The sequence below is a fragment of the Sinocyclocheilus grahami genome, unplaced genomic scaffold (genome assembly GCF_001515645.1).
Source record: "Sinocyclocheilus grahami isolate Dianchi unplaced genomic scaffold, SAMN03320097.WGS_v1.1 scaffold284.1, whole genome shotgun sequence".
In the NCBI taxonomy this organism is placed as follows: domain Eukaryota; kingdom Metazoa; phylum Chordata; class Actinopteri; order Cypriniformes; family Cyprinidae; genus Sinocyclocheilus; species Sinocyclocheilus grahami.
Window position 1 is genome coordinate 148,905 of NW_015505463.1, and position 25,454 is coordinate 174,358.

The 25,454-nt window shown below is 37.1% G+C and overlaps 1 protein-coding gene across 8 annotated transcripts in view; it reads right to left on the bottom strand.

Annotated features, from left to right (window-relative positions):
• The window catches only part of brsk2b (BR serine/threonine kinase 2b), a 161,415-nt gene that overhangs the window by 44,749 nt on the left and 91,212 nt on the right, over positions 1–25,454 (bottom strand). For all 8 annotated transcript variants that reach the window (XM_016292339.1, XM_016292341.1, XM_016292336.1 and 5 more), the window contains exons 3-5: positions 10,730–10,815; positions 9,196–9,336; positions 1,109–1,225 (exon numbers count right to left, since the gene is read on the bottom strand). In XM_016292339.1, coding sequence (XP_016147825.1) covers positions 1,109–1,225; positions 9,196–9,336; positions 10,730–10,815 — 344 coding nt within the window. The remainder of the gene's footprint in view (positions 1–1,108; positions 1,226–9,195; positions 9,337–10,729; positions 10,816–25,454) is intronic.

The following is a 25,454-nucleotide window of genomic DNA, read 5'->3' on the forward strand; positions in this document are numbered from 1 at the left end:
GACGTATCAATATATTATTATAGGTGGCCTCATATAAATGAGAGTCTCTGGTTAATGTATGCACACTCCGCCCCTTTAAGAAGTCGATTGGAAGCCAGCGTCAGGGGACGGACTTATGCCACAGAGCAAAACCCGAATGCAGAACAGAATCCGGGGTTTTTTGGTTAGCTAGCTGGCTTGCAACTTCTCCGGCTCTCGCTGGTCGCTGTGTTAGAGCACCTGCACGTGTGCTCACATTTACCATCAAAAGCGACCAGCAAACTAAAACTCAACACTTCAGTGATACTTCGTTGAAATCGTCAACAAACTTGAAAGTCTAAGACTCTCAGCAGATTGCTTGCGCCTCTGCGTCATCACAACTCACGAGGGGTTCCCCAAAGGACATCATACTGACGTCACCGACCCGTCAGTGACGGGGTTTCCCTCAAAGACCTCCAGGAAGCCCGCAGCACCCCGGAGTCACCTCAGCTGTCAACCCGCGGAACGCAAGTAAACAACATTTTCTATGATCTGCTGAACGGGTGAATTTAGATGCGTTGCTCTGTGAATTCTTAAGGTGAATTCCCATCCCTCGTGAAAAGAGAGAGAACTATGAAACTCAGAACTCCGTTAACAGACTTTCCTTCCTCTGAACTGTATGTTTGTGTGTTTTAGCTTAAGTTTATGTGATCTAGAATAGCCAATAAATTTCATGTTTCATTTATAACTAATCAATTGTCTGGGTCATATAATTTCGTGTCAATTCTATTGCCAAACGATCCTTGCTTGTTACCTTAGCTCGTAGCTTACGCATAATAATTACCTCTCTTTCAAGAGCCGACAAATCATCAAATTTTGTATTTCACCCGTGGCCAGGGAGAATACAAAATTTACATATTCAATTGGTAATATACACTGACATCAGCTTCTCGCTGGTCGAGTAGCTGATAAAAGTATAAACTATTGGAAGTCAAAGTCAGTTTTGATCAGGTGGACCTCGAATTCTCAGATCGAGTTCTTTTAAAACCTGAGCTAGAAATAAACCTGAATGAATTAATAATGATTAATTCCCTTACAAATAAGTAAATTATTACAGGTAATTGTTGCAGGAAAACAGAGTATGACTCACCCACAGCTGGTTTCTAAGAGACTCTCTCCAACCTGTAGAGAAGCCATTCCAAAGTCTGCTATCCTGATGTTATTCTTCTCATCCAGCAGCAGGTTCTCTGGCTTCAGGTCTCTGTGGCTACAAAACAAAATGCTTAAGTTATAAACCTCTCCACATTAGCAGCTTTCTTAAGTGTCTCTTAGTCTATGGTATAAGGGTCAATGGCATGTTATGTATTTTTCTTTAATTTAATTTATTTAATGCATTATAATGTATTTATAATACACTGAAATTGCAATTCATTCAAATAATGACTTGAATACACCTCTATGAGGAACATGTTTTTAATTAATTAATCTATATATTTATTTGTTTTATTTTTGGCATAAAGTCAAAAGTGTCAGGGTATCATAATATCACAAATGTATCACATATGTCCTGATATCATAATGAAGAAAATACAATCCTTAAAAATAAGTTGCCCTGCAGTAAGTTTCATTATTAATTCTCATAAAAAAAATACTTTTAACCAAAGTGATTCGCTGCTTATTAATATTTGCGGGGGGAAAAATTATATTTGAAAAACTAAACTACGGTTGACGTGTAAACCTCCAGTGAGCAAATGGATCTATAAAGATGTTTGTGGGTTTTTTTTATTAAATGATCCAGCTTAACCAAATTTATTATTGCTTATTTAAGCTGCCAGTATCAGACTTAGCCCCAAATCTCTTGATCAGACATCATGGGAAACATCTTTATACTCTCTACCATTGTGAATGAAATCCTCTGATCTGAAGATAAAAATGCAGAGCTTTCTTTGTCAGTGTCAAGGAGCGAAGCCTCTTTCATCCTGAGCGGGCAAGTGATCGAGGAACACAAGACCATTTTCGGCCCAAGAGATCAAAAAGCAGCTTGTACATCTCAAGTATCTTTCAAAAGACAGCTGATCGTGACCTGTGAGCCAATGTGCATTTACTGAAGCTCATCATTTGGGATGATTTGGCAACAACAACTGTCCAATAATTGTTGGTGGGATAGAAACGTGACTTGAACCAGAAATACTGTCCTCCTCCTCCTTTTGCCGCAATAACTACAACTGCACCAAAGCAACCCTAACCGTTCTGAGAACTCATCAACCATCTGCAACCTTAGTGAACAACATCAGAAATGAAAACATCTGCCAGGCACCTAATTACTTGATCACAAGATAGGAAGACAGTCAGAGAGGGATCTTATTATCAATGCATTGTAGTCAACTCTCAAGTAGTACTACGTCGTCACAATCAATACATTATTAGCAGTAAGCGTAGCTTTTAAAATGCACACATTTGCATCTAAAAAAGGCTCTGTACAGTATGTTGGAGATGATGCAAAATAATAATAATAATAATAAAACAAAAAATGTGACTGCTGGAGGCACCAGCTATAAAAGACCTGGTGTCTATTCACCCAGCAATAACTAAGTTATTGCAAAGGTTAAACACATACCAGCAATAAAGTTCTTTACTACAACGATTGATTCATCTTTCCCATACCAAGGCAACCAAGCAGAAGGAGGAGCTCTCGGTAATGGAAAGATAGCATGCGGGTCCCGGTCAATACTAGTGTGTGTTTACTGAGATGCTCTTCTGATTAGCTGCCAGCAAGAGACTGAATGAGTGAAGCAGGACCGACTGCATGATCTCTGGGTATCAGGGACTGCAAGTATTGCCAGACAAAATCATAAACGTCCTTTCAAAAATAAACTCCTTGGCTTGTTTTAAACACAGTAACCTGGTGCTATACAAATCAAGCCTGCAAATATTCTATAAAAACATGAAGTACTCCTACCTATAAAAGCACTTAACCCCCAACTCTAAAGCCATTTTGCTGCTCCTTCTCACATTATAATGCCTGAAGTGCAAGGAAGTCTCATTATGTGATGTCTAATTATGAATGCTCAGGATGAAAAGGCATCAAAATGAAAGTGAACAGCTTCAGTAAGAAGATGCTTTGTTCTATTAGGCAAACTAGATGCCAAAACATACCAGCCACCAACTCTGTTCTGACCTTATGGTTTGAGAGATCAATATAGATAAAAAAACAAGGAGTGGGCATTGATTTGATTTTATAAATGTATATGTTAATTTTTCAACAACCTTCCTCAAAACCCCCAGACACTGGGCTCTTCCCCCCTTATTAAAGTGCACATGGCATTTAATGGCACAGGGCATCAGTGGTTTGTGGAAACTGAGGTGTCCAGCCAACCTTCCATTATGCTCACATTAGTGCGCTTTCTCTCTGGTCCTCCATCATTACACTTTACGTAGGTATGGAGCTGTGTGAAATGGGTGGTCATTATCTTCCCTGACAAAGTAGAAGTTCATGGAACCACTAAACACAATCCGTTTTTGAGGAGAATACTAGTGTCCCCGCTGTGAGGTTGCTGTTTCTATATATATATATATATATATATAGGTCAATATATAAAGCTGTCAACGTTAACGCTTTAACGCATGCGATTCATTTTACAATCCTTAATGCGTTAAAATAATTTAATGCAATTAACGCAAAATTACTGTTGCTTCTCTGCTTGCGATCAGACAATTTTAAGCTGCTAAACTCCAGGAAAGTTTTCAGTCCAATGATCCAGTAAGTGAATGCATTCAAACAATCCGTCCAAAACAGCACTAATATAAAGGAAACCAGGCTGATTACATCAGAGATTGCAGAGAGAACAGAGACTCGCGTTGCATCTTCAGTGAATTATTAATTCCAGTGTGATTCGCTTTTGAACACGAGCTCTGTCATATTCTGTGATTGTCTCTGAAGAGCGCGAGCCCTCACACGTCACGCTGTGTGAAGTACACACTGTTTTCTCGACTGGATAACCAGTCTCGCTAGTAAAGTTTTGATGGATGAAGACTGCAATCAAGGTAAAGACGAGACAATTGCGGTGGCGTACAGGAGTCGTACAGTAAGCACGCGTGAGTCCGTTATGTTAATGCGTGCGTATGAGTGCTCTTGATTTCTGTACATTCATGTTGTTTCCACACACATTTATGATAATGGTTTGATTTGTCATGCTTATGTTGCTGTGTTTATTTATATGGAATTGATCCGTGTACTGTAGTAGATATATGCAGTCAGCAGGCGGTTGGTTTAGGGATTTTTTGGCATCACCATGTGGTCCTGTTCGGTTACGCAACTTGACTTCTCTAAAATGTAAAACAGCTATTTGCTGTAGCACTGTACACATACTATACAATTCACACACATATATATATATATATATATATATATATATATATAGTAATTGCATTTTACTTTTCTTTCATATGTGCTTATATGGGCTCCTTATATCATTTGGTTCTTTGGTGTCCTTTTGGAGTCCTTTTTTGGAAAGACATCTACACTTATCCTGAGAAAAGCTTGCAGAAAATACAGATTTTTGAGAATCACCCTTCAATCTTTTGGTTTACTTTGCTGAATATAGCAAATGATGACAAAATAACCATTTGAAACAAGATAAATGGTCTATGCTTAATTTCATAAAGGGTGTTATTAATCTGATTAAAAATGTTAATCTATTGACAGCCCTATATATATATACACAGTATGTGTGTGTGTGTGTGTGTGTGTTCCTACATGGTTCCTTTAGAACAGTCCTCGCGTACCACCGCTCTTCATTCTTCTCCTTTATTTAACACACCTGATTCAGATCATCAGCTTGTTAGAAAAGAGCTCCGTGCATGAACTGTGTTCCAACTGACAGGGTCCCGACTCCCTACACAATGTTCATTGCTCCCTACTCCACTGAGCACGGGAAATATTTATTCACGGATTTGCGCTACACCTCTGCCTGCAGCGTCTTCACACAGATGAAACTTACTAGAGAAGTGTGAAGTGTGACATAATACACCTCTGTAAATAAATACAATTTAAATTCACGTCTTGCACACTTTAATGCCCTTTCAATGGAAAATATACGTTCCCTTTGAACTGGAATCATGGTGGAATATCCTGTGAAGTCCACTTCGCAGAGCACTTACGGTATGGTGACCAAAAGTGCAATTTTTCCAGGACACGTCCTGGCCAGGATTTCTATATTGCCTAAAATATCCAGGTTTTGTTTTCCTGTTTTCATACTTGCTGAAGGTAATGATTAAAAAAAGTAGTTTGACCAATAGCATGCAGGCATTGTACGTAATCGATCAATCGTGGTGTGTGAGAAGGTGGGATCTACAGAGAAGAGTCAAAGCGATGCAAATACACGTACATATTAGGTGTGTTCGACTTGAAGCAGCGCTGTGCAGACCGATCGGTGTTTGACATCAAAGTACCGCAAGAGCGATTCAAAAGCACAAGGAGCCGACTGCTCTCTATAGCTCTCACGGTACTTTGAGGTCATTCAAAGATCAGTCTACACAGCACAAACAAAGGCAATACCTGCATATTTTAGGCAATATAGAAATCCTGGCCAGGAATTGTATCAGAAAAATGGCACATATGGTCACCCTAACTTACAGTCAAATAGAACAAATGTCTGAATTGATGAGAGATACATACAAAATGTGCAGAACAAGGGGTCGCAAGGACTGGAATTGAGGACCACTGCTTTAGAAGTAAATATATCATAGATCCAGTACATACAGTGGGGCAAAAAAGTATTTAGTCAGCCACCAATTGTGCAAGTTCTCCCACTTAAAAAGATGAGAGAGGCCTGTAATTTTCATCATAGGTATACCTCAACTATGAGAGACAAAATGAGAACTGCTTTAAATCGGCAATATATAAAATAACTGAAAAAAAGTCTTAAATACACAAAAAAAAAGACTGCTTAAATAATATATGTTTGAGAGACTGTAAGGAATAGACATACAGTCTGTTCAACATGAGGTACTGTATCGCAAATATGTCTTTCCAAAAATTTTCCAGTATACAAAAAAAGTCCAGAAAACACAATATAACCTAGAACCTTGTGACATAAACACAGATCACAGCGTCGTTTTAATTCACGTATAATGAAATATGCTATCTACCCTGACTGAGGTCCATCTGTTGAGGTTTTAATGGCCACCAATATCTCTCTGTGCCTTTCTCTATGTGTTGTCCTAATTTCTATGCCCCCGGAATTGCACATTCATCTCTGTACACACAGCCCATATTTTAAAGCACTGAAATATGCCAACCAATAACTACTGCCATAAAAAAAACAGTTCATCTTAGAACTAAAGTTAAGAAATCGCACACCTCCACACAACCTACAATCACAACCTACATAGGCTACTCATTAAATTTGATGCCAATATGCACTTCAGACTGCACTGCTGACCTCTACATCTGTCTTTCATTCTAGAATGGAGCAGCAACATTGCATAAATGTACCAATAATCAAATCAACTCTCACACTTTCAACAGGGCAAAACAGCACTCACACTGCTAATGCATGTAGCCAGAAGCATTCCTCATAAAATTCACCAAAAATATATCAATCTTCACATCCATACACTGGGAACTGCTTACATAAACAGAGAAAACCCATGTGAGGTTCAGACCCAGTTACTTAGACTTCAGTTAACTTGGTTCAACTCTTTTCTTCTGTCTAAAGGCCTTGTGTACCTGACAGCGCTTGTGACAGCCATGATTCAGACTTTAGTCGTTCTGCCTGTCCTCACAGTGGGGCCAGAAAGCCATAATTGTATCCCTGTGAATATAGTGGTAGCAGAAGGCTATCAATACAGCACATTATCTGTGGAGGTTTCAAACCCCAGAGAGGAAAATGGCTGTGAATGATCAGAAGAGAAAACGAGTGATGCCTCCCTGCTATGCTGTTTATTCAGTGCCTTCCATCACCTATCAAGAAAGGCCTTCAAACCATCCATCAGCTAGTTGAGCTGTGCTGGAAGCATGCGGCAGTCTTCATTAGGCTGTGCGTCTGCTGAAGTGCATGGTAAACAGATGCAAATATTGTGCTAATGGCTGCCCCTCCAGTGCATTAGTATATTAGCATATGAAGAGGACATGGTCGTGAGAATTCAAATGGAAACATTATTACCATTAGAGATAGCTCTTAAGGTTGTGAAAAATTAAGGCGAATTACAAACAGCTTTTCTGCGCCCTTGAAGAGCACTTCGGGAAGGGGATGCCATTTGTAAGGACGTTCCAAACGAAAGTGAACAATTGAATCCCTTCACGAAGGGCCCTTCCAGAAGTCCGTTAGCGAAGGGAACATGCGATGGTCACTTCACGGAAGTGATTTCCGTTTGTGATCATGTGATCTTGCGATGCTTTTTAAAGCAAAGTTGGGCTTGATTTCGACTTCACATACAAACGTAAATAGAATAGGCTAATTAAATTTGTCTATTTTGATGTAATACAAAATAATTTTCGTCAGTGATAAAAAATATGATTTAAGATGGTAGTGTAAGCAAGTTTGAGCAAGTTTAGTTTGAAAAAGTTTAATAGTAAATGAGACACAATTAATTGAATAAAATAATAATAAGAAATATTTATTTATTTCCAACAAGTGATTGAGTGCTGAATGCTGCACGCATGAGCAACGTTGTCAAGGTAACATTTGGTCAGTCATTCCCTTGGTCAAGGGAGTTCCAAACACTTATACGAGACAGTAATGCCCTGCACCCTTCAAAGAACGCACTACAAGGGCTCTGCCCTTCGAAGGGAGTAGGGCATAGGGATGCTCACTTCCGTTTGGAATTCACCTGTAAAGTGAACTTCTCTTAAATGAAACATTTAGGACTACAGTGGAAAACAGGCTGCCATCCAACTGTCTAGTTTGTCACTGTTCTGATGTATGATTTATGAAGTTATGTAGAGTAATACTATGTTCGTTGGACAGGTTCAAACTTATTGAAAAGGGATCATTTAAATTTATAAAATATTTAAGTAAAATCCACACTTTTTTTCCAACACAATGTAAGATTGTATCCTAAAGTCACAAAATAAAATCTTGATAGGGGAATTGTCATTACGTATTGCTATATAATAATCAATATGAAAACAATATGAAATTCTGAAAATTGACCACATTAATTACTTTTTATGAATTGGTAGCTTTTTATTTCCACATCATGTCCAGTTCAAAAATTAGTTAACTGTAGTATAAACAAATTAAACACTTTAAATCATTTAAAATAAAAAAATTATGTTTGTTGTTTTAAGTAATGTATGTGGTTTTAAAAGATCTAAAGGTAAATCAAAAATGGCAATCCAAACATCACTGATTAATAAAAGAATAATAATAAACCTGATGCAACTATTGGCTGCTTCTTTTTAATTAAATAAATTCTGTCTTGATCCAATGGCAAGACAAGATAAAACATGAATAGTTTTTTCATTAACAAAACTGAACTAAATTCTTTTTAAATACCTCTGTAAAATGCCCCTATTATTCGTATTTTTGGGTAGGTCAACTCATTATCATACTACGCTTCATAATTACCGTTTCGATAATGAGAAACTACGCTGCAGTAAAGAGGAAGGATTTGCTTCTCAGTATTTCAACTTAAAATTGGTTTAAAATCTCGGGATCTGTATATGAAGGCAAAAACTAAAAATTTTTTTCTGTTGTACGGTTAACTGAAACCCTTTTGGCTCAATAATCAGAAAAGACAGAGAGAAAGCGTACAGAGGAAATCTGAGCACATTTTTCATTTATATCTCAAAGATGTGGAGAGAAAGGCTTGAGGATAAACTCTGTGTAAAAAACGGTACTTTTCTGTAGTTGCACTGGAGGGGAGCTATCAGTCTTTGACCCAGAAAGTGTGTGGTTGGAAACTTGTGCAAATGTGCAAAATATTAATTTGTCAATATAACGATATTTAGTATTCACAACAATGCTTAGTAATGACTGAAAAATGCTTCATTTGAGGTGGCTTTCACCACACATAATAAATGAGACAACAGCAGTACAACGCCGGACAACAACAGCTGATGACTATACATGATGTATGAATACAGACAAAAACTGGTAGCAGCAACAAAACCAACACATTTGACTTGTTGAACTGAACTAATGAGAGTGTGCCAAGCTTTAAATGCTCAAAATGAAGGATTTTGATTTCCTGAAAAGATTTTAACACAGCAATAAAATCCAGAACTATTACCATATAGAGTGGCTGTGGCAGAAGTCCAGCGCTGAGATGATCTGTCTGAAGAACTTCCTGGCCTCTTTGGGTGTTAACCTGCCCTTCTTTACCAGGTAGTCAAAGAGCTCTCCACCTGACACATGCTCTAGAACCAAATATCTGTGAAAGATAAGCAGTAGCAGTAAGAAATCCTGACACGCTTCAAACTACCAGGACAGATCTACTACCATGCCAATATAAAATATACACTACCATTCAAAAGTTTGTGGTCAGTAAAATTTTGTTTTTGAAAGAAGTCTCTTATATGCTCAACAAGGCTTCATTTTTGCCAATAACACATTAAAAGGAAAAACACAATAAAACAGTAATATTGTGAAATTTTCATTGCAATTTAAAAGAACTGCTTTCTATTTTAATATATTTTAAATATAATTTATTCCCATGATGACAAATCTTTGGGTTTTCAACTTTTCAGCAGCTATTACTCCAGTCTTCAGGGTCACATTATCCTTCAGAAATCATTCTAATACACTGATTTAGTGCTCAAGAAGCTTAAGACATTTCTTATTATTGTCATTGTCAAAACAGTTGTGCTACCTAATATTTTTGTGGAACTTGTGATATTTTTTTTTTCTTTGAAGTAAAATTTTTTTTTTTTTATAGAAATAAAAAGTATTTGTCACATTTGACCAATTTAAAGCATCCTTCCTAAAAAATTACTTTCTTAAAAATAAATAAATAAATAATTTAAAAAGTGCTGACCCCAAACTCTTGAATGGAAATCTACAGGGGGCTCCAATAGTCTGAAACCACTAGTGAACATGCTTCTATTTTGCTTTTTTTTTTTTTTACATAATTGTTAATTACAACATTTATGAATATAACTTGAGTAAAAGTCAAATTGAATAAATGTAATTTATTTAAATAATCTATTAAACATCATAATGTTTAAAATTCCCAAATCTTTCGGTTCACCGCATGGTATAAAATAAAAAAAAATAAAAAATGCATTTCCCACATTTTCAATGAAGTCTCAGAATGTTTGACTCCACTGCATTTGAGTGAACGTGTAAATGTGTGCAAAATATCTTCCTGCAATTGGCCTGTCTGATCGGCAAACACATTTATGTCATACTCCAGTGTGACTCCAGTCACATTTGAACACACACGCAAACACTCACTGACACACCAGACGTCTGATTTATTAGTCGATTAAAGGATTTTCTCATGCGATTACCTGTCAGAAATATTTAAATTAAGGATGGATTCATACTTGATTTGTGTGTGTAAAGATGTTCTACTTTACAGGCATGCAGCCCATACATCTGTGTCATCTGAATATTAAGAAAACAAATTCCTCAGCTGCATCCATGGTGGCTCTTTTATCAATTATTGAAAACTACATTAAGCCCAGCCACTGTAGCTTGCACACATATCCAGGGATATCAGCGCGTCTGCTCTTCTGTATAGATACAGAGTTTATCCGCCACTCATACGCACTCATTTCATGCATTGCACGGTGCATGGATAAACAAAAGTGGCGTATACTCACAAATATTTTTTATTTTCATAGACATCGTGCAACTTCAAAACATGAGGGTGTTCTATGAGCTTCAGAATAGCTATTTCTCTTTCCACCTGTAAAGACAAAGAGAAAAAATGATTAGAAATGTTTCAGTTTTACATACAGTAACAGGAGGTCAGATAAAACACAAGGAGACAGCCTCTGGATAGTCTGTGCTCGCAGAATGATGTTGTATCGCATTATCTTGCCTAGCCATGCCTAATTAGCATCCCGCCACTTTCATTAAGTGGTTAACCCGTTAATGTAGAAAATAAACAGAAGACAATGGCTGGCGGAAATACACTAGTGCAAGTGCCTGACCTCATAACAAGATGCCTACGATGAAGAGTTCAGCTGAATTATAAGTAGACAGGACTCTAATTGCATTAGTCTTTGGAAAGGGATACAGTAGCCTGATAGGGTGATGCATCATCACAGTTGTCATGAACTGTCCCACATTAGATATTGAGAGCGAGGTGGTAATTAGCAAGCATACAGTCCTTCACCAATGTGTTGACATATTCTTGTGTTGTTTTAGGAAGTGTACACTCCTGCTGCTGCGGGAAAATCCATCTCTTGTTGCTTTGGGGGAGCGCCAGAAATAATTAGACTTCATTATCGGTGGGAATATGGGAACAGCTAATAAGGATAATCCCACACTGATGAAAGTTGCATTGCCGAAGTCGACGCTGCATGATGTCTCCCATCATACACCTGCTCAGGGACTGACCTTGTACAGTGTCCAAGTGAGCCACAATCCTATTAGACACAATCACCTTTCATTTGTACTCAGCCAATCAATACTCTATGGAGCAAAAACAATTACAGAAGCAGAGGTGTTATAAACTGAAAGAGGGAATGTTTTGGCCAGGACAGATGGATGGAAACATCAGAATTTGTCGATATGTAGTAAAGAATCATGTATTTTTACAAGCCACACAGTCTGTGTTCAGGTCAATAACACACCCTTGTCCTGACTTCTTTTAGGTTAAAAGATTACAGTAGCAGTCAAATGTTTTCTCCTTCCTTAACTATTACTATTATCCATATTTATTGGTTCTAAAAGTTCCAAAGAGCTTCATACACACTGAATATGCACCTGTCATACAGCTGTTATATAATAGTATACATTTTAACAAAATTGAAGGAGGTCCCACGTACAGTATAATGGACACTTGTTAGCTACTATTTTATTCCCAATTTGGTCCAATTTATCCATAAATTAAATGAAATGAAATTAAATAATAAATGGGGTAATAAAGTGGATAGCACTGTTGCCTCACCACAAGAAGGCCCTGGCTTTTATTTTAGCATCACTGAGATACTATTATATTTTTTATTAAAAATCTGAATTATTTATTTTTTTATATTTTCCATTTTAGTAATTCTGTTGTGTTTTGTCATTTTTATTTATAATTTGTGTTTTAGTTGGAGTTATTTTAGTATATATATATATATATATATATATATATATATATAGAGAGAGAGAAGTAACAAATGCATTTTTATGGTTTCAGTTTTAGTTAATTAATATAATTACCCTGCTTCGATCCAGGTGGGATCAGCTCCATCCTTCCCACAACCCTACATAGGACAAGTGGTTTGGAGAATGGATTGATGTATGTAATATAAATTGAAATGGTATGTTTTGTAGTGAAGAAATCCATCCATAGGCACAGTTTTTTTCTCTGCAAAACTAATTTCAAGATTTGAGGGCAAAACGTTAGACCATGACAAACATAAATTGAATCAAGTGACTCCAAACTTTTGACTGGTGGGATACATTAACACCATCAAAAACATTTAATATGATTACAGATGGAGTCAGACTCAGATCTAAGAGCAGAATCACAAACACACACAAGCCTTTCTTTGGGCTCAATCACCATGTTCCATACAAACACTATCTCTCTAACCATGTAGCTGCAGCCTTTCTTCTCCACATCTCTTATGTCACTCCAAAACTAGACCACGGCCAACCCAAGTAAAGGGGGAGAGAGAGAGACATGTCAATTTATCACCATCAAAGCCCCAGTTCTTCAAAGGTCTATCACCTGGACCTCTGCAACAGAGCAAAAAAAAAAAAAAACGAAATAAATAATGAAATATTTCCTTCTTTAAACTGTGTCTTACTGACTGCCTTATATACTGCATCAATCCCTGTCATGGCAACCTTCTTAAACATTTCTCTCTCGTTCTCACATTCTCTCAGTGTTTATTTCTTCTTCTTTATTTAGCAGATGGCTTTGAGCTCAGCTTTCGTGAACTATAGAGAGAGATAGCTTCTCCCTGATCTATCATGGCACATGATCTTTCTCATTGGGTTTACACAATCACTGTAATCATTCAGGGGCAGGATGCTTGTTTCTGCTCCTGGCAGAGTCTTTGATTATTCCCTGTACTGCCACCGCTAGTCTCACCTGCATTATGTGTCCTTGCCAATTTGGAAAGAACAAACTGCTTATGAAGCATCTTCTGTGCCGAGACCCAAAATTAATGTGTGCTCGAAATGAGTGCAAAGGCGAGAAAAAAAATGCTTAATGATCTCATATTAAATTAAATGGACTCTCTGTGTGATCAAGTTTCTCCCGCAGGCCATTCTTGGCCCATGTCAGAGCTGCTTTGTCACATGTTAATGGCAGGATATATTCCTCCAATGTTAGCCCTTAGAATAACATGACCTTTTCTTAATGAATAAGTATCAAGCCCAACAAATAAGGAGCAATAACAGAGCTCAAGTGTGTGAGTATATACAGTATGTGTGCTTGTGTGTTTGAACTGGTTTGATAAGTACATTAGTTTTCCTACTTTTCACTGATTTCTACGGTTTTGAATGAGCTGTAATAATTTACTTAGTTGTAAGGGAATTAATCATTATTGATTCATTCAGGTTTATTTCTAGCTCAGGTTTTAAAAGAACTCGATCTGAGAATTCGAGGTCCACCTGATCAAAACTGACTTTGACTTTCAATAGTTTATACTTTTATCAGCTACTCGGCCAGCGAGAAGCTGATGTCAGTGTATATTACCAATTGAATATGTAAATTTTGTATTCTCCCTGGCCACGGGTGAAATACAAAATTTGATGATTTGTCAGCTCTTGAAAGAGAGGTAATTATTATGCGTAAGCTACGAGCTAAGGTAACAAGCAAGGATCTTTTGGCAATAGAATTGACACGAAATTATATGACCCAGACAATTGATTAGTTATAAATGAAACATGAAATTTATTGACTATTCTAGATCACATAAACTTAAGCTAAAACACACAAACATACAGTTCAGAGGAAGGTATTGTAATTTTGTAATTTTAGTATTTTTAATAATTCTATTTAGCTTTAAATTATTATTATTTCAGTTTAAGACTTGAGCTTAATTTATTTTATTTCATTTAGTTGCCAAGGAACTCTAATTTTTTCTCATTTTTAAAAGCTTTCTCATTTTCTAAGTTTAGATTTTTCAGCTAAAATATATGTGTGTGTGTGTATATATATATATATTAGGGGCTTTCACGGTATGGGGAAAAATATGTTTTATTTTTCCAAAATATCTTCTGTTGTATTCTGCCAAAAACATTAAGTTATACAGTCTGTATATGAGGGTAGATGATGAGTTCATTAAGCTGCTTTTCTCTTTCTGGTTTTACTATGCTCATGAGGACATTTGGCCCTCACAATGTAGGAAAAAGGTGACCCACGCACACATACACAAACACATACACATATACACACACACACACACACACTCATCTGTCTGCGGCAGGTGTAAAGCTGTGCTGGCACAGACAGGAGGAGGGCAATCCAAACACACAACATTTACCTGCACGTCAGATCTCTGCCAAACAGCACTTGTGATCACAGGATAATGGAGACTTCTTATCAACAAACCCCAGTAATCCTGTCTGAATCCAGATGAGTTCAATCCAACTCTAATACAGAGTTAACACTTCAAGTCAAATAAACAGAGACAGCGGTGGCAAACCAGGTATTTGTTATGATTTTAATGATCCAATAAAAACACACACACACATGTATGCACACATTCATCTGATTATGCGGACAGATAGGAGCGGAGCAGTGATCTGCATCATTCCTCATTATAAAAAAGGAGACTGGCTCACCTCCGTGCCCTTTTTTATTGAGTTTCCATGTTTAACAATTAGCACCACTGTAATGGCATCTTTCTTGCCAACAAAAGTGATTATCAAGTGATTAATTTCCCTAGAGAGAAAGATTTCAGTTTGGGTATGACATACAATTACAAGGTTAAATGGCCACAAGTCAGTGACATTAATGACATTGATGTATTTGGTTTCAACTGATGACACGCAGGGCTTTAGACAGGAAAGAGATTTCATTTCTCCACTGGCTTTGAGCAGAGAGGGAAAAATGAATGACTAATCCCGGATATTGAGAGAGCAAATGGAAGAGAAAAATAAATGTGTGAAAATGTGTGTGTGTCACAGAGTACTTTTTTCCCTTTGCAATTCAGATTTAATTAAGAACATTGCGATTTAAACCAGCATATTTAACAGTGTATAATTCAACACGTCCTAAACAAACAACTTACAACCTCTGCCTTTGTTAATGGATTTAACATCATTTATTATGCTCAATTATTGCTTGATTTCAGGTTGCAGATGGTGTGTTGATGCATGCTAATAAAATTGCACTTGTGGGGATGGTCACACAACACACAGCAAATGAATGAAGGCAGACAGAGCTCATGTTCTCACAGCTGGGACTGGGACAAAACTCCAATGTATTGGAGAGGCATCATATTTTACCCAATAACAACACATTTACCACACAGCTGTCTGTTTGTTGTGTTTAAAATGTTTGGTTATTTGTTATGTGTGACTTTATGGGTGTTTGCAACTATGTGTTTAATTGGCAATTTGCAAAAGTGTGTGCGTGAAGAGCTCACGAAGTGATGATGCGATAGAGGAGGAGGTGTTTGTCTCTTCTCTCCAGAGCTCTGCTGTTCTGTCCAAACTCTCCAGTGCCCACTAGCTGAGCAGCCCTGGCGCACACATACACATACGCACACACACATACACACACAGACACACACACATGCACACACACACACAAAACCAGTCATTCTTACCCATACATAAACATGCATTCACAGACAATTTCAAGCAGAGTTAAGGGTGACACTAATTTGCAGTGACAACGCAAATGGAATTCATTCATTATAAATGAGATTTGGCTATTTTTTAGAAACATGACTGACTATGAGTGATACAGCCACTGAGCAGGGATGCATGATATATCAAAAGTGTTATTGGCCAATAATTGTGGCTTTTTAATGTTATCGCTATTAGTTCAATAAATAAAATGGCTGATATATTTAAGCGTATAAATTATAGCCAAATGACCATGGGACCCACATAAAATAAAAATAAATGAAAATAAAATAAAATAAAATTCAAGTTTTAATTTTAGTTATAAGTTAATTAAAATTTTTAAAAAATTAAGGGAATTATAAGGAATAAATTATTAGGAATTTTTTAGACTGATTTCTAAAATTGGGCAATATATCAGTTATTGGCTTTCAAATTAAAAAATAAAAAATAAAATATACAGTATATATATATATATATATATATATATATATATATATATATATATATATATATATACACACACACACACACACACACACACACACACATTGTTAACTGTATCTGCAAAAATGTCCATATCAGTGAGCAGTGACTGTCAATGGAAATGCAGACTGTGATGCACCACCTAAAAAAAATGTGAATACAGCAGTAATGTAGGAACACATATAATCAACCAAGAGCACAGAGACTTGCTGTCCTCCAGGGTTTAATTGCTGTCAGCGTGAGCACGACTTTAAACGTGACACACATCACCTCTCCTTCTAGTTCCCTGATCTATTTATCATTGATGCCTCTTTCCTCCAATCCATCTTAACTACTCAAGCTCTCTCAAAACACACCAACTTCCCAGTCAAAGCAATGGAAGAGCAGTAGATGAAGAAAACTATAAAAAAAACAGAAAAGTGCAAGGAAAGCACTCAAGTCGAGCTTCTTTAATAAAGATGGAGGCTGTTCAGTAGCAGCGGTCCTCCTGGGAGCTGCTGTGGCTTTGTAATTAATTAACTCAAACACATGTGGAAACAGACACTTGAGCACGAGGGGGGAGGAGGGGGTTAAAGCAGCAGACCTTAACGTCTCACTGAAGGCTTAGACGAGGAGCACTGGGAGGCATATCATGGCTTAGCTAATACCTCCAGAGACACACCGTACAGGATATTGGTGGATATTAAACACAATTGCCATCCCTCGGTGATAGCCAATCCATCTACGTGACCAACCTGCAGCTGTGGCTCAAATCAGATCCATCAGGTGTGAGTGTCTGAAAACGGCTGGATGGCAAATGAGTGAAAGCTCAGTGGAAAGGAGGAAAGGAGAGCAGTGAAAGAGGACAATGAAATGCACAATTAAAGGTGGAGTTTCTGTACCACTAACAGGACCACATTTCAAATATAATGATTATTTCCAAACCAGGTTCATTGGAAAAATGTGCCTGTGGAGACAATTTAGCAAAATGACATTCAATTTAGTTCTTGAAAGTTTTGCAACACTTTCAGAGTGAAATGTCCAGTTGAGTGGTGCTGAAAGTGCGTTCAGTTTTATCTATAACCAGGTGAACGTGAATCTGGCAATGTTTTATTATGTTGGCTGTTGTACATATTGTGACAGTGCTAAAAATCTAAATCTTAATCAAGTCTTTGAGCTCTGCTATCAAGACTCGTGTTTGACAAGACTCATACTCGAGTGCTCCATATCGCAAGCGCAGTGCTGTACCAGGTGAGCTACTGAGCAAGTTTACTATGTCAGAAAACCCATACATATGGAACTGGTTGTGCAATGCAAATCATTTTTGCTGGAAAGTCCAATGAATTGTATGTATATGTACGTTCTAGGAGTTTAGCAAAAATGTAGATCAAGGCATGTTTTTTTTTTCCAATGGACCTAGGTTGATTACTTCCAAATGTTTCCTAAACCGTTCAGTCACTCAGGGATGTGACCACATACATTCAGGATATGAAGGGACAAAATGAAATAATTTCAGAATCAACCAAAAAAAAAACTATATTAGCTGACCACTAATCTGAATATTAAAGAAGGGCGTCAATGGTGGTTACAGCCCTGCTACCACCTCTTCCGCCCCCTGTCTGCCACAGTCTGGTTATAAACTAACTTATACTCACCTCAGGTGGATCCACATTTTATTTAAGCAGATGTGTGCATTAACTACAATGGAAACACATTCAATAAATACATTTCCAGATGCACACTAGTGTTTACAGTAACAGTTCACACAGAATGCTGTTATATTAAAGGATTAGTTCACCAAAAAATTTAAATTATGTCATAATTTATTCACCCTCATGTCATGCTAAACCTGTATGACTTTCTTTTTTGTGTAGAACATAAAAAGATATTTTGAAGAATGTTGGTAACCAAACAGTTTTGGTGACCACTGACTTCCATTATATATATATAAAAAATAAAGTCATACTGGTTTGGAATGACATAAGGGTGAATAAGTGATGACAACTTTCATTTTTGGGTGAACTATCCCTTATTTTTTGTTTAACATATACTCAAAATAAATAATGACTGGATGTCCCAGTGTTCTTGATTTTCATTGTTTGGTAGTTTGGTGAAAGCAGAGGTAAAGTACAAGAGTAAACGTAAGTAAGGCTGTGCCACACACCTCATCCCATCCTTCCAAACACTTCCAGTCTAAAGAGGCACCTGAGTGACCTACTAAACCAGCACTGCTGACATCCAAGAGATCTCAGCCACAGATTTCTGCCTCAAGTTTGAACAAGCAAAATGTTTCTGCACGCAATCCTGTTGGTCTTGCTCTGTCCCCTCGTCTGGACCGAGCAGATAACCGCAGCTCTGTTCGGTACAAGGCTTAGTTCTCTTCGCAGCCAATCTGCTTCTTGACCCATGACACACACGCAGTGTTTGGTCTCACAATGTTCCGCTCCCTTAAAGCCACACATGATGCACAAGTGTTAGAATTAAAACACAACTTGCTCTAAGGCCACATAAACATTACAGACTCTGAATATTTATGACTGAAAAGTTGAATTTCACCCCTAAATTGCTTCAGGAAACCCATTTTAGAGGCGTGTGATTAGCATGTCTGCTATCGAGAAATTGGATTTGGAAATAGAGTGCAGTGAGGCAGACTTTAGGATGATGGGCTGGAGGATCTACAGGGAGGAACCTTTTGCTGGGTCCACCGAAGATGACTTTCTGATAGAGTTCTCGTGAATACGTCTTCCAGGACAATTTCATAAACCATGGCTTTAGTTGAGCTGAACAGTAAACATCACCTCTGGGCATATTCTGCTTGTTGTAATGTTGTTGTTTCCCTTAAGTAAACTGCAAATTATATCTTACAGGCCAATGTCAAAACAAGAAACACTGCTAGTCATGAATTCAAATTTATGCATGCACATTTGCATAGGAATATTGGGAGCTTTAAGAGCGCCTACCCTCAATAAACAACTGCTTTGATGCCTTTTGACCTTCCAGAAATTAGTTGCCCTGGGCTCAGTGAGGAAGAAATGTGAAAAACATTGATTTAAATACGAAAGGAATGTGTTTTAATTGATCAAAAACTTCTATCCAGAGAGGCTCTTCTCCGCAAACTCAAAAATACACTGTTGGCATCTCATTGTGCTGCTTTTAACCCTCTAGCTTTAGATTCTTCTTACAGAAGAACAAGCTAGGGAAGAATGCAGCCATTTCCCAAGACAAGGAGTGGTACAGTCAATATGTTAAGTCCTCACTTTCTGTTCTTTTGGATATTGATGTATGAGGTGATATACAGGGGGTGGAAAACTTTCAATTGCGCACTAATGAGAGAAACAAGAAAAAGTGTGTATTCTTGCAGATATGACAGCGGTAAACCTGAGCCCAGTTCTGTGGATATAGATTTATGACAGAAGCCATTATATTCACCCTGCCGTGATTGGGCACACACACGCTAAAAGACTCCCGTGCTCATAGAGAAAAGTAATTATGATCCATCTTTTGCATCACTCACTCATCCTGGAGAGACAGCTTGATCTCGCACACCAATCACAGCCACACATGCTGTATTTAAATCAATAGTTCAATGGCGCAGCACTAGTCACAGTTTTGTGCTGTGTGGTCAAGTACAGATTTAATGTATGAAGGAAAAACTGCCCACTGACTGGCTCACTCTGGCTCAGAGAATCTGTAGTGCTGAAGAAGTGCTTTTACCATAAATCATAGCTTACCCATGATACAATGTGTTGGAAACTTACTCTATAGACACCAGGGGAATAGCATTACGGTCCACATTTAGGGCAAGAATCATTACATTTTAAGAACTTTGTTTTGCTTGGCAGCAGTGTGAAAAAAAAAACATAGTTGGCTGCATAAAATGCCAGTTTGAAGGCCAATGGCAAGATTCTGTCACCCAGCTGTAATAATTTGAATGAGCTTTCATTTATATACTTTCCATTTTATTCACTTTTCATAATTTTGTTAAGTGCTTTTGTCATTTTTATTATCTTTATTATTGTTTTTAAATAATATTTTATTGTAATTTCTTTTTATTTAAGTTTTAGTAATGTAAGTACTTCAAACTAATTTATTTCAGTTCGTTTCTAATTTCTAGTTTTCAAAATACTCGTTTTTAAAATTAAATGTAAAATTTTTCATTCAACATTTATATTTTATTTCAGCTTTATTTCAATTAACAAAAAAATTTATTTTTAAATTAATTTATTCTTAATAGTGTTAGTTTACAATAATAACACTGAAACAAACTTACAGACACACAACCAGTGAAACCAACTTTGTTTTTCAGCAAATTAATTATGATTACATTATGCCATCATTCATAAGCCAAGCTGATTTTATAATCACTTTTTAGATCATTCTTAAGCCCAAAGAATAGACCCCTCAAACTTTCCTTAAAAAGAGCGCTAACGGTAACCTTTCAAGAAAGGTCAGCAATCAGTTATTAGGCTATAAAACTGAAACCGGTTTTTATGTAGACAGGTGTGGAACCATTTTTTAAGTAGACAGATCTGCTAGTTAACGACACAAAGACATCTTTCACCTTCACATCCTCTCAGGGCATCTGTGCAATCATAATCATGGAACACAGGTGTCCACGTCAATTGATTTATCTGTCATTGTAGGAAGCAGTAGACATGGACCACAGTTATAAATCTCACATAATGGACATTTTCTCTACTGCTCCAGTCTCAGTTCAGCCATAATGACTTTGGCAAGGAAGGAAGGAAGGTTAAAGGTCACTCAAGGGACCAAATGAAAAGGTAACGGCGTTCCTTTATCTTCTCCTTCCTGATTCCTCAGGGCCTTGTCCATTTGATCAAATGACCAGTCAATGCTGATGCACCAAGTCAGGCAGAGGAGAATAGGATTGTGGAAAAACACGATTATGGCAGAAAACATATAAACATGTACCATAAAGTTTATATATCATCCTTAAAGGGGTCATATGATGCAATTTAAATTTTTCCTTTCTCTTTGGAGTGTTACAAACTCTTGGTGCATAAAGAAGATCTATAAAGTTGCAAAGACTAAAGTCTCAAATCCAAAGAGATATTCTTTATAAAAGTTAAGAGTCAACCACGCCTACCTAAAATGGCTCGTTCTAACACGCCCCCACATGTGTACGTCATGATGTAAGAAGATTTGCATAACACCGCCCAAATGTTCACGCAAAGAAAGAAGGCGTAACTTTTATTCTCGCTGTAGTACTGTTGCTGCAGCCATGTCGTGAAGGCGCTGTGTGTTTCGTTGTGAAAGCGAAACTACTTTGTTTGGTCTTCCAAAAGAGGACGATATCCGCTTCGTCATGCCTGTAGCTGATCCATGCTGGTCGCTGAGGAAATACATAAATTTCGCGATGTGGATTGCCAGATCGGCTTTCACCGTGGACGAAGTGGAGTCCAGCACTGGGGTCGTCACATGTGGTTGCTGAAAGCCCGCCGGACGCTCCTTCATCGAATCCGCCGGCCGCGCCATTCTCAAGCCCGTCCGCCTCTGCTCACTCAAGCCGGCCTCTGCTCACTCTAGACCTCCGGCCTCCGCTCACTCAAGGCTGCGGTGTGGACCACTTGTTGTGAAAGCGAAACTACTTTGTTTGGCCTTCCAAAAGAGGACACAACTAGAAATCAGTGATTAAGTTGTATTTACAACACTGTTTCAGAACAGTTTAACCCAAACGTTTGCAGCGCATTTTATGGAGGACTGTTTCCTGATCCTGGTAGAGTAGGCTACAATGCCGGCTATTCTGACTCACAGACTGTAAGTACGTCTTTTATGTTTCAAGAATTTGCCACTGACGATTCAAACGCAAGTTTTTTGGGTAGTGTAGAGTAGCACTTGTTGTTTGTAATTTCTCCGATTACAAATGCAGACATGGTTTTATGTTACGCTCCGGCCGGACAGGGTATCACAATGGTATAAGTGGCATAACATTTCCGTCAAACGCTTGAGGTATTCGGTCAATCACAACAAACTGGATAGCTGGCCAATCACAGCACACCTTGATTTTCAGACCGATGAGCTTTGTAAAAATCGACGTGTTTCAGAAAGGCGGGGCATAGAAGAGAAACAATAATGTACAGTATGTGGAAAATAATGTGTTGGTAGTGTAGAGTAGCACATAGAAGAGAAACAATAATGTACAGTATGTGGAAAATAATGTGTTTTTTTACCTTAAACCACATAAACACATTTCATTACACCAAATTAACAAAATAATGTTATTTTTAACAGCATCATATGACCCCTTTAATATTTTTTTTTTTTACTGTTATCTATTCATTCTTAAACGGCCCCTTATATGCAGTTTATTCTAATAAGCTATTTACACTACTGTTTCTACTGTTAAGTGTTACTTGAATGATTTATTCATGATTATGTAACACTGAAGACACTGAAGAGTTATGTATGCTGAAAATGTAGCTTTTCCATCATAGGAATAAATTACATTTTAAAATATATTACAATGGAAAATAGTTAAAATCTTTAAATTGTAATAATATTTCACAAAATTACTGTTTTTACCATTTTCACTGTTAATTTTCATTTCAAAAACATAAAAAAAAAAAATCTATCCAACCCCAAACTTCTGAGCCACAGTGTACTTAAAAGCCAGCTGATATAAAAGAGAGGCTTTATCAAATCTTTAAATTGTAATAATATTTCACAAAATTACTGTTTTTACCATTTTCACTGTTAATTTTCATTTCAAAAACATAAAAAAAAAAATCTATCCAACCCCAAACTTCTGAGCCACAGTGTACTTAAAAGCCAGCTGATATAAAAGAGAGGCTTTATTAGCCTCTGACATTTTTACAGCAATTAAGATTTTTAGATTTTTCCTATATAAGAGCAGATAAAAGAAGTGACAATGGCTTTTAGAGCTGAACATTCAGCTTCTGAATGGACTGAGGGAGAAAAACTGAAACTTCTGAAACTCAAAGACCACAATCACGCCTAATTAATCACCACCCACACAAGTCCATTCACAAATAACATTATTACCTCTATACATTATCACATAGCTCTCTAGAATATTTGATTCTGATCACTCTGGTCAAACTATATATTTCTATAATGAAAATGTATATCATCAAAAATAATTGACCATTGGCAGTGGTCCCAGACAACAGATTAGCTAGTGTTAGTAGTCTTTATTTTCTCAATAAAATCATTTCAATATTTCATATCAATTAATTTATTAATTTAGTAAAAAAAAACTTAATAAATCATCACAAAATTAATCCAAAATAAATTAAACCATTCAGGGTGACATCCTAACCTTGTCAGACTTATTTTTTGTGATAAAGACTGGCCAGCTGGACAAATATCTCTGATATATTCTGTGCTCACTAACAGTTAAGGATTGGCAAAACAAAGGCTTTCTGTTCAACCCTACATAAGAGGAACTCATAAAGCATATATTTATCAATATCACACTACTGCTCTATCACTATTATAACCTTGAACAAGTTTATTCAGGACAGGTGGATCGTTCCTGCAATTACTGTGCTTTAAAAATAAATAGTAATCAACAACCTGTACCCATTCCTTACTCAAATATGATTGAAAAGCTCAATACAGATAAAAAGCACCCAGAGCCTGAGATAGAATGCATTTAAATTACAGAAAAATACATTAATATATGTATAGAAATAAATCTTTTGAGAGCATATCCTACTGAAAAAGATAAATTGGATCTTAATTAACCTATGTCTTCTCAAAAATTCTAATAATTAATCTGCATTTCAAAAAAAAAAAATTTGCATTGATTCAAACCACATATCTTCATTGAAACATAAGTCTATTTGATGTTGATGTGAATCGAATGAGTCCCAAATGTAAATCAAATCTCCATTTGTAGCGGTAGCAAATGACCAGCTCTCAGAAAACACCAGTTTTGACCAGCTTGATGACTTTCACACTGTACCAGTGGAACACCACTCAAGATTGCACCTACCATGCTGTGAACTGAACAAAATCACTATATATCTGGTCACTCAAGCAAAAAGACCTCCAACGAAGTGCTGTGACTTGGGGTCAAAGTTGCACATTAATCATTTGAGAAGGACGTGCACATGAAACAGAGAAAATTGAATGTACTGTTGTGTAGGAATACTGCCACACATTAGCAACAAAGATTTAAAGTTAAGAAGCCTTGATGATGGATTTGTTTCTTACAAACATGCAGCTTTTCACTTCACAAGACATGGATAGATGGACTGGATTCATGTGGATTACTTGCGGATTATTGTGATGTTTTCATCAGCTGTTTGGACACTCATGCTGACGGCACCCGTTCACTGCAGAGGATCCATTGGTGAGCAAGTGATGTAATGCTAATTTCCTCCAAATCTGTTCCAATGAAGAATGGCCTGAGGGTGAGTTTGGGGTGAACTATTCCTTTAATGCTGTAGGCTAGCTACAGGTATAACTGAATTAAACATGAACATGAACATGAACACTAATACAGGTCAATTATATTCAGATGTACTCAGTGCCATAAACTGAAACGCATGATGTATTTTGGTCATTTGTTAAAAAAAAATCAGATCACAGAGATTTTAGCACGTCACGTGTATTGAAGTGACATAGCAGAGAGGCATTGTAACTGAACACAGTAAAGGAACCACTAACAATACAGTGTGCTCTTTTAGGTCATCAATAAACTCGAACCTCAGCTTGGCATCTTCAAAGAGTTATATATGCAAATTAGATGAAGATGCACCGGGCTGGAGGCAAGCGTGTAACAGCCATTTATTTTGTTTTGTGTCCCACTCTCTGCATGCGATGAGGGAAACATCTCCCTTGCAAACAACAATCTACCGTAGAGCGAGGGAGATGCATGATCCATATTCATTTAGAGGAGAAGAGAGAGAAACATCTATAGAGAGAAAAATGACAGCGCTGTCATCAATGGCAGGAAAACAGGATTAGGGTCAGCCATCATTCATCAGCCATTCTCTCTGCCTCTGTGCTGGACTGCAAATTTCATCTTTTATTCTGTTCCTGCTATATTCTCTTGCTGGCTTTTTTTCTGACTTTCTCTTTTTTTTATATATATATATATATATATATATATATATATATTATTTTATATAA